Below are 12,669 nucleotides of genomic sequence, written 5' to 3'. Positions count from 1 at the left end.
AGAGGAGGGCAGCCTACCTGCTACAATAGAGGAGGGCTGCCTACCTGCTACAATAGAGGAGGGCAGCCTACCTGCTACAATAGAGGAGGGCAGCCTACCTGCTACAATAGAGGAGGGCAGCCTACCTGCTACAATAGAGGAGGGCTGCCTACCTGCTGCAATAGAGGAGGGCAGCCTACCTGCTACAATAGAGGAGGGCAGCCTATCTGCTACAATAGAGGAGGGCAGCCTATCTGCTACAATAGAGGAGGGCAGCCTATCTGCTACAATAGAGGAGGGCAGCCTACCTGCTACAATAGAGGAGGGCAGCCTATCTGCTACAATAGAGGAGGGCAGCCTATCTGCTACAATAGAGGAGGGCTGCCTACCTGCTGCAATAGAGGAGGGCAGCCTACCTGCTAGAATAGAGGAGGGCAGCCTATCTGCACAATAGAGGAGGGCAGCCTACCTGCACAATAGAGGAGGGCAGCCTACCTGCTACAATAGAGGAGGGCAGCCTATCTGCACAATAGAGGAGGGCAGCATCCCTGCTACAATAGAGGAGGGCAGCCTATCTGCACAATAGAGGAGGGCAGCCTACCTGCTGCAATAGAAGAGGGCAGCCTGCCTGCTGCAATAGAGGAGGGCAGCCTACCTGCTACAATAGAGGAGGTCAGCCTACCTCAAATCAAATTGTATTTGTCACATACACATGGTTAGCAGATGTTAATGCGAGTGTAGCGAAATGCTTGTGCTTCTAGTTCCGACAATGCAGTAATAACCAACGTGTAATCTAACCTAACAATTCCACAACTACTACCTTATACACACAAGTGTAAAGGGATAAAGAATATGTACATAAAGATATATGAATGAGTCATGGTACAGAACGGCATAGGCAAGATGCAGTAGATGGTATCGAGTACAGTATATACATATGAGATGAGTAATGTAGGGTATGTAAACATAAAAGTGCATAGTTTAAAGTGGCTAGTGATACAGGTATTACATAAAGATGGCAAGATGCAGTAGATGATATAGAGTACAGTATATACATATACATTATATTAAGTGGCATTGTTTAAAGTGGCTAGTGATACATTTTTGATAAATTTCCATCAATTCCATTATTAAAGTGAGCTGGAGTTGAGTCAGTATGTTGGCAGCAGACACTCGATGTTAGTGGTGGCTGTTTAACAGTCTGATGGCCTTGAGATAGAAGCTGTTTTTCAGTCTCTTGGTCCCTGCTTTGATGCACCTGTACTGACCTCGCCTTCTGGATGATAGTGGGGTGAACAGGCAGTGGCTCGGGTGGTTGTTGTCCTTGATGATCTTTATGGCCTTCCTGTGACATCGGGTGGTGTAGGTGTCCTGGAGGGCAGGTAGTTTGCCCCCGGTGATGCGTTGTGCAGACCTCACTACCCTCTGGAGAGCCTTACGGTTGTGGGCGAGCAGTTGCCGTACCAGGCGGTGATACAGCCCGACAGGATGCTCTCGATTGTGCATCTGTAGAAGTTTGTGAGTGCTTTTGGTGACAAGCCGAATTTCTCCAGCCTCCTGCCAGAATAGAGGAGGTCAGCCTACCTGCTGCAATAGAGGAGGTCAGCCTACCTGCCGCAATAGAGGAGGTCAGCCTACCTGCTACAATAGAGGAGGTCAGCCTACCTGCCGCAATAGAGGAGGTCAGCCTACCTGCCGCAATAGAGGAGGGCAGCCTACCTGCTACAATAGAGGAGGTCAGCCTACCTGCCGCAATAGAGGAGGTCAGCCTACCTGCCGCAATAGAGGAGGTCAGCCTACCTGCCGCAATAGAGGAGGGCAGCCTACCTGCTGCAATAGAGGAGGGCAGCCTACCTGCCGCAATAGAGGAGGGCAGCCTACCTGCCGCAATAGAGGAGGTCAGCCTACCTGCCGCAATAGAGGAGGTCAGCCTACCTGCTACAATAGAGGAGGTCAGCCTACCTGCCGCAATAGAGGAGGTCAGCCTACCTGCTACAATAGAGGAGGTCAGCCTACCTGCCGCAATAGAGGAGGTCAGCCTACCTGCCGCAATAGAGGAGGGCAGCCTACCTGCTACAATAGAGGAGGTCAGCCTACCTGCCGCAATAGAGGAGGTCAGTCTACCTGCCGCAATAGAGGAGGTCAGCCTACCTGCCGCAATAGAGGAGGGCAGCCTACCTGCTACAATAGAGGAGGGCAGCCTACCTGCCGCAATAGAGGAGGGCAGCCTACCTGCTACAATAGAGGAGGTCAGCCTACCTGCTACAATAGAGGAGGGCAGCCTACCTGCCGCAATAGAGGAGGGCAGCCTACCTGCCGCAATAGAGGAGGGCAGCCTACCTGCCGCAATAGAGGAGGGCAGCCTACCTGCCGCAATAGAGGAGGGCAGCCTACCTGCTACAATAGAGGAGGGCAGCCTACCTGCTACAATAGAAGAGGGCAGTCTACCTGCCACAATAGAGGAGGGCAGTCTACCTGCTACAATAGAGGAAACACAGTACAGAGTGTGAGCTCTTTTGGAAACTGGGTTGGGGTCAATTCCATTGCTGTTCAGTCAATTCAGGAAGTAAACTGACATTTCAGAAATTTAACTAAGAAGAATTGAATTAAAATAAATCCAAATGGAATTGACCCCAGTCCTGATTGGCTGATATTCTACCACCATAAGAGAATCCTCTCCAATAGGGAAACTCATGAGACGGTATAGACCAACAGAATACCATCTTGTTCCATATTTCTCAAGGTGTCTTTCCTAATGCGTATGTACATTTCAATCTACACCAAAGGCCTGGAGCATTAAAGATTAATTTTAGGACAAGCCTTTAAAAATAGGCACCTGACTAACTCTGCCACCACAAATGCCCAAATCCATTTACCATTCATCCAAGTCTCCCGATTGCAGCTTCCAAATGTTTATATGACTTCTAAGTCGTCCGACACAGGTGCATAACATTTAGAGATTTATGACGCCTATCCATTTAGTGGGGTTACTGGTGCCTGCCAAGTGGGTGAATGTACTGTAACAAGTAAGAACACATAAACCATTGTAGTCTGACATACTTTATCTTTACATTTGCAGGTATGTAGGTATTCAAATGTTTTGAGAGAAGCTTCCTGCTCGCCTATTAGATGCGGTTAGTTAGCAGATAGCTAATGACATACATATAAATGAGGAGTTATTTGCCAGGGAATAGTGGACTGTCAACAATACATAGTGATGGGGGGGGGGGGGGGGGGGGGGGGGGTAATAGTCCTGTACAGCCACAGTGCAGTCCTTAAACATGTCAGGTGTGATTTGTGTGATGACATTAAAAGGTTTGGCTTGCTCAGACATGCTCCGGTTGCTCCCACCTTCGCTTAGTGGTTACTGCAAAACAAACCAAGGACAACACCAAATGCCTTTGTGTTGTCTGGTAGAGAAAAATAATATCCATACTGGCATCTAAGTGTAGAATGCACGGCCAATACACTGCTTCTCTGTAAGTAGTAAGATATGCTAGTAATGTTGGATCAGTAGGAAGGAGAGTTGTGTTTGTGGTCTGGGGGGACAAAACATGTGGTGCTCTGATATCCATACTAGCATTGGCTACAACTTGGAATGCAATGCCAATACACTGCATTCTATGTAGTATGCTATTGTGTGGATATTGGCACAGAACCAAGCACTGTTTAAACATGGTTTAAGCACTGTTTAAGCTTTGAACGTGCCTGGTTGAACATAATTCCTCTATAGAAAAGTAGTGGTTCTTCGTTGTCAATCAATCAGTCTTTCAACCAATCAATGTCTTTCTTCTGCGGGTAAGAAGAAAGACCCACAGGGCTCAGATGTAAAAAAAGATTCCCTTACGTTGATGACTTCTTGCAAATCCAATCAGTTTACCATTCAATGTCATCACATATACTTTTTGGTCTGAAATGACTTGGAAACAACATTGGTATAACCATTTTTTTGGCCCCAATGGGGATACTTTTCTGAAAGCAACAGATCTTGTCTGTAATGCTATGTGTAAACAAACGAGTCATGAATGATTACTGTAAAGGTGTAAACCTCAACCCACTATATCTCATCGAGTACATCACACAGGTATGTCCAAACAACAACTGCCAAGTATCTGTATAGAATCAATCAGTCAGTGCTTTCAATCACTGTTGGTGGGCAGCATGCCGAATGGTGCATCATGTCACTCTGCTCCCTCAAATATTACTATGGTGTGAAAATTACACAGCTATTCCCTCATAACAACCTATACATAAATTATTTAACATTTTAAAAACCAATAAAGGGAAACAAAACAGTGGAAATAAAGGATTTTTATCTAGATTTGCAGAGAGTCTATTTCTCAGGATAATTATTTCCAAGAAGCAGTACAGGACCCTATACCGAAAGCATCTCAGAGTAGGATTGCGGATCTATTCATTTTTATCTAAAAAAGCTAAACTGGTCCAAGATCAGCACTCCTACTCTGAGACACTTTGTGGATATAGGCCCAGGGCCCATATGTGTGCTGAGATATGATCTGAATGGCAAAACTGATATTAACGAATAAACAAGGGGGCAGCTGATCCTAGATCAGTACTCTATTTTGTCATTTGTTTCATTTTATTGAATATTAAAATATACAATCTACCTGCAGTGAAGATTTCAAGATTATATTACATCCAGTCATCTAACAGACCCATCTAGAGTGATCCACAGAAGCAACCAGGGTCAACACTCTTACCTTAACTGTGCCGATTCCATAGTGGCACCAATCCCACTAATGACCGATCTTTGTCTCAAGACTCCATTTGAATCACTGTTACCCTAGACATGATGTGCAGTCCCTCTCTAGGGGACTATCTGTTTCTTCAAGATAAGACTTGAGATACAGTTGAGTGCAGATGATTAGCATTGGAGATAGACATGAACTGCCATCCGCTATGGTCTAAATAATGTAGCACGCTAAGTCCTGAAGGTTAAAAAGCTGGTTATGAGAATCCTAGGAGCCTATGAATTGTTAATATAACCTCCCCTGCACCTAATAGGTCAGAACTAACGGTGTTAAGCTAATGTCATGCATGTGATTACCGGTAAACACAGAATGTGTGAGCCCTTGATACATATTGAACTGAACTGTACAATGATAAACTGAGAACAGTGAATATTTAAGAGGAGTCACTTTAACTTCTTGTCCTAATCCGACTCTAAAACTTCATCTTTGAGGCCATATTGGAAGTGAGAGACAGTGTTTGTTTGGAACCACACTCTTGTGATAAGTAACCTTGCCTGAGAGCTGAAGACTTACATTGGCTCCATAAGCTAATACCTAGGCTTTAGCTCAGTGGGCTAACACAGTCTTGTTAACTCGGAGACTTGAGTTTGAACCACCCGAGTCTGTCACGTGTACTGTATATGTGCATCTCAAGTGTACCTTTAATAGCAGGCAGCGTCTGCAGCTTCCTATTGGTGCTGATGGGGAAGACAGACGCACTCAGCCTCCGCTCCCTCTTGACTGCTGAGTTTGAGCCAGGTTTCACCCTCAGCAACTGGGTGTTGGGCGGCTGCGCGCTCTTCTTATTCGAACCCTGTGGAAACAAGAGTCGCAAAGCGAGGGTTCCCGTTACTGGCCAGCAGTTTCCTGCCCAAGGAAGCCAGGGATCACAATTACCCAAATTGTTTCCACAGGGAGGAGTCAGTGATGATGTGTTGTGGTTAAGGGTCATGTTCCTCCTCCAAATCAGATGTTTCCCTGGGAGGGAACCTGATCAGAGGCGCTGTATGTGTGTGTATATGTGTGTGTGTGTGTGTGTGTGTGTGTGTGTGTGTGTGTGTGTGTGTGTACTGTCTCTGTTGACACAGGGTGTGTAATGGAGTCCCACAGAGACAGATAACTGATAGAGCTGTACAGGCAGTGATAGTGGCTGTCTGTCTGTCTGTCTTTCTGTCGGTCTGTCGTTCTGTCGGTCTGTCGGTCTGTCTTCTGCCGGTCTGTCTTCTGCCGGTCTGTCTTCTGCCGGTCTGTCTTCTGTCTTGTTAACATTGACAAGGTCATCTGGAAAACCTACCTCATATTGTTCCTTTGTTAAATGAGAGCATATGTTTCCCAATAATCTCCATTACAACTTTGATTGGGTGAAATGCAGCTGTAAAGCCTTGTGGGGCGGCGATGGACATTCTCATGAAGTATAGCACATCAGCCATCATGACTGAAGAGATATAACAACATATAACACTAGTTATACTAGTCACAGGGTTTTTCGACGGATACTGCTTAAAAATTCAAAAGGCACTCTCACATGTGAGCAATCTTTGTTGCAGGTGCACGGTAACAATTGAATAAGATGAGAAAAAATAAGAAACCTGCACACTGCTCTTGCTAGTATCGCCGTTCTTTATTACGCTTTACGTTTCAGCCTCAAGGCCTCCGTCAGAACTCAGAAACACCTAAAATGGCTTAGTACTGCTTCTTACCTTATCATAATCCAAAAAACATGAACTTGAATTTGAATGATTATCTCAAGGTTCAACAGTTATGTCTGGAAGTGTAAATTATGAATGTGGACAGAGTTGTTCTCATCTCACCCTCTGCAATATCCCGGGTGTATTTTGCAGGTAGTGATAACCACAAAACACACCCCAGATAAAAATCTGTATTACTATGCAATAAATGCTATATGATGCACAATAATATTTGTGTAACAGTGACAACTGTGTGTTATCCATATCGTATCACTTTATTGTGACTACAGATAAAAAGTAATAACAGTCAATACGCTTGCTGCTACGATTCTCTTCTAATCAGTATTCATGTTCACACTGGTGTGGTAAATATACAGCACAAGAGCCTCTTGGTAAAGTGACTTAGCTCTGCTTCCTCATGCTGTTTCAGCAGATATACATACGTTTTAAGTCTAAATAAATACTACAGTACCGTACTGTAGGACCATACGGATAGACTGTAGACATCCAGACATGATTGTCTAATTCTAGTCAGTACCTAACAGTCGATCAACTGACAGTGTATTAAAAAACACTTACAATGCATAACGCTAATATTGATTAGTAGGTTTCCTAAGAACTCTGCATGCCAGAGGAACCCTGAGGCTTTGTTCCAAATGGCCCCTTTTCCCTATTTAGTGCACTACTTTTGGTCAGAACCTTATATGCCCCTGTGCACTAGATAGGCAATAGGGTACCATTTTGGAAACAATAGAAGAATCCATGCAGTTTGTTTCACACATGAGTGTAAAAGTCAATTGATTTTCACCTTGCTTGATAAGTACTTGACGGGTGTGGATAGAATATAACAGAACAGAACAGAACAAAGATGGGTCCAACTCTGTTTTCAATTCAAAAGGTTCATCAGTATCATTGTTCATCAGTATTCATCAGTACTTTCCAACTTTTTTTAGATTTCTTTGAAGTATGGTTGTAAAACTAAGAAAATACAGCTTGGACTGCTTCCTACCTCATGGTCAGAGTTGGAATGTCCATTTTTGCATCCAGGTTTGCTTGACTTCACAGACTTGGAAGATTCCTACATAAGACAGACAAACTGTGTGAGTGACAGTAGGCCCAGGTTAGATAGACAGATAGATAGATCTGGCAAAAAATACTTGAATCAGTTATAGAACACATTGCCCTTTATGGTTGTGAGGTCTGGGGTCCACTCACCAACCAATTATTCACAAAATGGGACAAACACCAAATTGAGACTCTGCATGCAGAATTCTGCAAAAACATCCCCAGTGTACAATGTAAAACACCAAGTAATGCATGCAGAGCAGAATTAGGCCAATACCCACTAATTATCAAAATCCAGAAAATAGCCTTGCTATTGAGAGAGGCCGCTGTCGGCAGACCTGGCTCTCAAGAGAAGACAGGCTATGTGAACACTGTCCAAAAAAACGAGGTGGAAACTGAGCTGCACTCCCTGACTTCCTGACCAATGTATGACCATATTGGAGACACATATTTCCTTCAGATTACACAGTCCCACAAAGAATTTGAAAACAAATCCAATTTTGATAAACTCCCATATCTATTGGATGAAATACTACTGTGCCATCACAGTAGCAAAATTTGTGACCTGTTGCCACAAGATAAGGGCAACCAGCAGTGGTGTAAAGTACTTAAGTAAAAATACTTTCAAGTACTTCTTAAGTTGTTTTTTGGGGGGTACCTGTGCATTCCTAAAGAAAATAATGTATGTTTTACTCCATGTATTTTCCCTGAAATCCAAAAGTACTCGTTACATTTGAATACTTAGCAGGACATGAAAATGGTCCAATTCACACACTTATCAAGAGAGCATCTCTGGTCATCCCTACTGCATCTGATCAAAATACGTTCATACTTTTACTCAAGTAGTATGTCACTGGGTGACTTTCACTTTTACTTGAGTAATTTTCTATTAAGGTATCTTTACTTTTACTCAAGTAATACTAAACTCAGCACTGTCAACTGCATTTATTCTCAGCAAACTTAACATGTGTAAATATTTGTATGAACATAAGATTCAACAACTGAGACATAAACTTACTTATTTAAACTTATTATATTCCACAGACATGTGTCCCTGAACAAAGAGGGGGTCAAAATCAAAAGTAACAGTCAGTATCTGGTGTGGCCACCAGCTGCACTAAGTACCGCAGTGCATCTCCTCCTCATGGACTGCACCAGATTTGCCAGTTCTTCCTGTGAGATGTTACCCCACTTTTCAACCAAGGCACATGCAAGTTCCCGGACATTTCAGGGAGGAATGGCCCTAGCCCTCACCCTCCGATCCAACAGGTCCCAGACTTGCTCAATGGGATTGAGATCCGGGCTCTTCGCTGGCCATGGCAGAACACTGACATTCCTGTCTTGCAGGAAATCACACACAGAACGAGCAGTTTGGCTGGTGGCATTGTCATGCTGGAGGGTCATGTCAGGATGAGCCTGTAGGAAGGGTACCGCATGAGGTAGGATGTCTTCCCTGTTACGCACAGCATTGAGATTGCCTGCAATGACAACAAGTTAAGTCGGATGATGCTGTTACACACCACCCCAGACCCCAGACCAAAACCGCGACCCGTCAGTGAAGAGCACTTTTTGCCAGTCCTGTCTGGTCCAGTGATGGTGGGTTTGTGCCCATAGGTGACGTTGTTGCCGGTTATGTCTGGTGAGAACCTGCCTTACAACAGGCCTACAAGCCCTCAGTCCAGCCTCTCAGCCTATTGTGGACAGTCTGAGCACTGATGAAGGGATTGTGGGTTCCTGGTGTAACTCGGGCAGTTGTTGTTGCCATCCTGTACCTGTCCCGCAGGTGTGATGTTCGTATGTACCGATCCTGTGCAGGTGTTATACATGGTATGCCATTATGAGGACGATCAGCTGTCCGTCCTGTCTCCCTGTAGCACTGTCTTAGGCGTCTCACAGTACGGACATTGCAATTTATTGCCCTGGCCACATCTGCAGTCCTCATGCCTCCTTTCAGCATGCCTAAGGCACGTTCACGCAGATGAGCAGGGACTCTGGGCATCTTTCTTTTGGTGTTTTTAAGAGTCAGTAGAAGTTTTCATAACTGTGACCTTAATTGCCTCTGTAAGGTGTTAGTGTCATAACAACCAATACACAGGTGCATGTTCATTAATAGTTTATGGTTCATTGAACAAGCATGGGAAACAGTGTTTAAACCTTTTACAATGAAGATCTGTGAAGTTATTTGGATTTTACGAATTATATTTGAAAGACAGGGTCCGAAAAAGAGACGTTTCTTTTTTTCTGAGTTTATTAGGTACTTTTTCCACCACTGGCAACCAGTGAAGAACACACCATTGTAAATACAACCCATATTTATATGTATTTATTTTCCCTTTTGTACTTTAACTATTTCCACATCGTTACAACACTGCATATAGCCATAATATGACATTTAAATGTCTATACTGTTCATTTGTGATTGTTTATTTAACTTTTGTTTGTTATCTATTTCACTTGCTTTGGCAATGAAAACATATGTTTCCCATGCTAATAAAGCCCTTTGAATTTAATTGAGAGAGAGACTCATTCAATAACTAATTAGGCTATTTCACCTATGAATCCTAACAGTTTTGTTATGCAATCATATCTGTACATCTAGCCTACTCACCTTATATTTTTTCCCTTTATTCGGCATTTTTAGGCGAGGAGTCGGAGCCCCCCGTCCTTCTGAAAACTCCGTTCGCTCCCTCAATGCCTCTGATCCCTCCGTATTACAAAAGTAGCCCACACCTCTGTTTTCGTCCATAGAGGTTTGAGTCGTTGACTTCGGTCATGTGACTTTAAAATCCATCCACACAGCTCGCCACTTCATTTATCGTCACTGCCTATGGTTACTGCACTGTCATAATCCTTAACGACCTTGTGCCAACTCAATAGGGGTGTCAGACAGACTGTGATAGGCTATAATATTAAACTAATCCGTACTTAATTTGTAATTTGTCATACAACGACAGGGATTTCAGTTTATTCACATCAAAATATATTTATAGACGATAGGTGCCTAGATAAATATAAACCTGTCTAAAAAGAGAGTTTAATTGAAATGTTTTCCGTGCCAGACACTTTCTTGAATAGCAATACCGCCCTCTGGTGGTACAATTAGCTTGTAAATGCTCTTTCTGAACCCGCATTTGTTAAAAGGTTGTTTTATCACAGAGACATACACATTTTCGCGAAATCTGATTATTTCTTGTTCCAAATATACCACAGAGTTTAGGCAATACTGTAGTTTAGGTTACTATTAGTTTTCAGGCAGTAAAACAATATGCGTTTATCAGCCAACTCCCATTTCCCCCTTTCAGACAAAAGTTGAGACCGGTCTGAATTGCATTGTGGGTAGCATAGTAGTTTTATGGGACATTGCCATCGACATAAAGCTTCAAATTCGTCCTCTGGTACTACAAATACCAGCATGCACTGCATGAATACATCTGAAGGGTAGCGAATGTACCGCCGCATTGACACGTTACCAGTTGATGTGGTTTGACCAGACGTTTCTTTGTTCAGTGTTGAGTCTACGACCGATTGTTGGTCGTTATTTCAGAAAATGTCGGACGGTGGCGGGGGCGACGATAGCTCCGGCACCATGGAGGTGTCTACCACCGTTCAAACGGTTGCTGATGCCGCGGTGCTGCAGAAGCATATTCGTAAACTTGTCCCTCTGCTCCTGGAAGATGGCGGCGATGCTCCGGCCTCCTTGGAAACCGCCCTAGAAGAGAAGAGCTCCATAGAGCAAATGAGGAAGTTTCTTTCGGACCCCCAAATTCACACCATTCTGGTTGAGAGAAGCACTCTCAAAGGTCAGTCTGATTCGAATACGGTAGTTAGTTAACTAACTAGCTAGTTAGATTAAGAAATTGCTAGCTAATTGTTTAAAAAAAAAATACAAATAATTTGCTAGTTAATAGACTGTACATTCGTAGGCTACATCTTAACGTTAGCTAGCCAGTCAAATTAAATGTGCTCATGCTGCTGCAGTATCCGTCAGAGGATTCCTCTCACCCAAATATTTACTGGCGGTTTACGTAGATAAGTTAACATGTCAGAGGTACAATCTTATAGAAAATACAAGGCAGATAACGTTTACAGTGGATGCGGTTCAATGAACGGCTCCATTGTTCTAGAGCAGGGGTGTCAAACTCATTCCACGGAGGGCCTAGTGTCTGCAGGTTTTTGGTTTTTCCTTTCAATAAAGCCCTAGACAACCAGGTGTGGGGAGTTCCTAACTAATTAGTGATGTTAATTCATCAATCAAGTACAAGGGAGGAGCGAAAACCCGCAGACACTCGGCCCTCCGTGGAATGAGTTTGACACCTGTGCTCTAGAGGTTTGCCCTCAGCTATAGGATCATGTGAATATCAGGCTCCTGTTTGTCCTAGACCACTGTGCCAAATAGAAATGCCATTTCAGTCACACACGCACGTCTATATTCCTTTTATCATCTAGGCGTGGCACACTTAACTAAGAAAATTAGGTCGTTATCTGTGTTGATCATATAGTTATCTGGCTACAGTGATGAGGAGTTGAAATGTCTCCATTCGAGTGGTGGACTTTGATTGTTTTCTGTATGCTTGGTTGGGCTGCACAAACAGAAAGTGCATATTTATACGAATGCTGCAATGCAGATTTTTATCTCTAGCAGCAGTGAGTGACCTCATCTTGCAGGGAGGAGAGCACAAAAGATTTGAGTCATCTCTGAAAGCAGTGTCATGCGCTCAGTAGGGTTGGGCGATTTTACGATTGCATCATCTACCGACTACGTTTGACAGCCATCGTCAACGGGCGATTTTACGTATGCATCATCTACCGACTACGTTTGACAGCCATCGTCAACGGGCGATTTTACGTATGCATCATCTACCGACTACGTTTGACACCCATCGTCGACGGGTGATTTTATGTATGCATCATATACCGACTACGTTTGACAGCCATCGTCGATCGTGAAAACATCGTGATGTCATAAACGATATTTGAACTTGACTGCACCTCCGAAGTCTGGCACAGCATGTATGTCGTAGTTAGACTATTTGCATAATGCAAGAGAACAGTGTAGAACAGTGACTTGCCTAGTTAAATAAAATAAAAAAGATTGTAAAAAGAGCGGATAGCGCAAAATGTCAGAGCCTGACATGTTTTTCCCCCCCTCCAATATCAGATGATCACGGGCCTTTTCAACTTCGTTG

The 12,669-nt window shown here is 43.7% G+C and overlaps 2 protein-coding genes across 3 annotated transcripts in view; one reads left to right on the top strand and one right to left on the bottom strand.

Annotated features, from left to right (window-relative positions):
• Window positions 1-10,498, bottom strand: part of LOC129811342 (serine/threonine-protein phosphatase 2A 56 kDa regulatory subunit gamma isoform-like) — a 66,921-nt gene extending 56,423 nt beyond the window's left edge. Inside the window, exons 1-3 of one of the 2 annotated variants that reach the window (XM_055862561.1) lie at window positions 10,092-10,498; window positions 7,428-7,496; window positions 5,391-5,544 (exon numbers count right to left, since the gene is read on the bottom strand). In XM_055862561.1, the coding sequence (XP_055718536.1) occupies window positions 5,391-5,544; window positions 7,428-7,496; window positions 10,092-10,229 (361 nt within the window). In that variant the 5' untranslated portion in view covers window positions 10,230-10,498. The remainder of the gene's footprint in view (window positions 1-5,390; window positions 5,545-7,427; window positions 7,497-10,091) is intronic. The other variant, XM_055862562.1, reaches the window with a different exon arrangement.
• Window positions 10,499-10,931: 433 nt separating this feature from the next.
• Window positions 10,932-12,669, top strand: part of dync1h1 (dynein, cytoplasmic 1, heavy chain 1) — a 49,897-nt gene continuing 48,159 nt past the window's right edge. Inside the window, exon 1 of the mRNA XM_055862560.1 lies at window positions 10,932-11,283. Within this exon, the coding sequence (XP_055718535.1) occupies window positions 11,031-11,283 (253 nt within the window). The 5' untranslated portion in view covers window positions 10,932-11,030. The remainder of the gene's footprint in view (window positions 11,284-12,669) is intronic.

This window comes from Salvelinus fontinalis, chromosome 15 (assembly GCF_029448725.1).
Source record: "Salvelinus fontinalis isolate EN_2023a chromosome 15, ASM2944872v1, whole genome shotgun sequence".
Taxonomy (NCBI): domain Eukaryota; kingdom Metazoa; phylum Chordata; class Actinopteri; order Salmoniformes; family Salmonidae; genus Salvelinus; species Salvelinus fontinalis.
The sequence above is the reverse complement of the archived record's forward strand: the minus strand, read 5'-3'. Positions and strand labels throughout refer to the sequence as shown.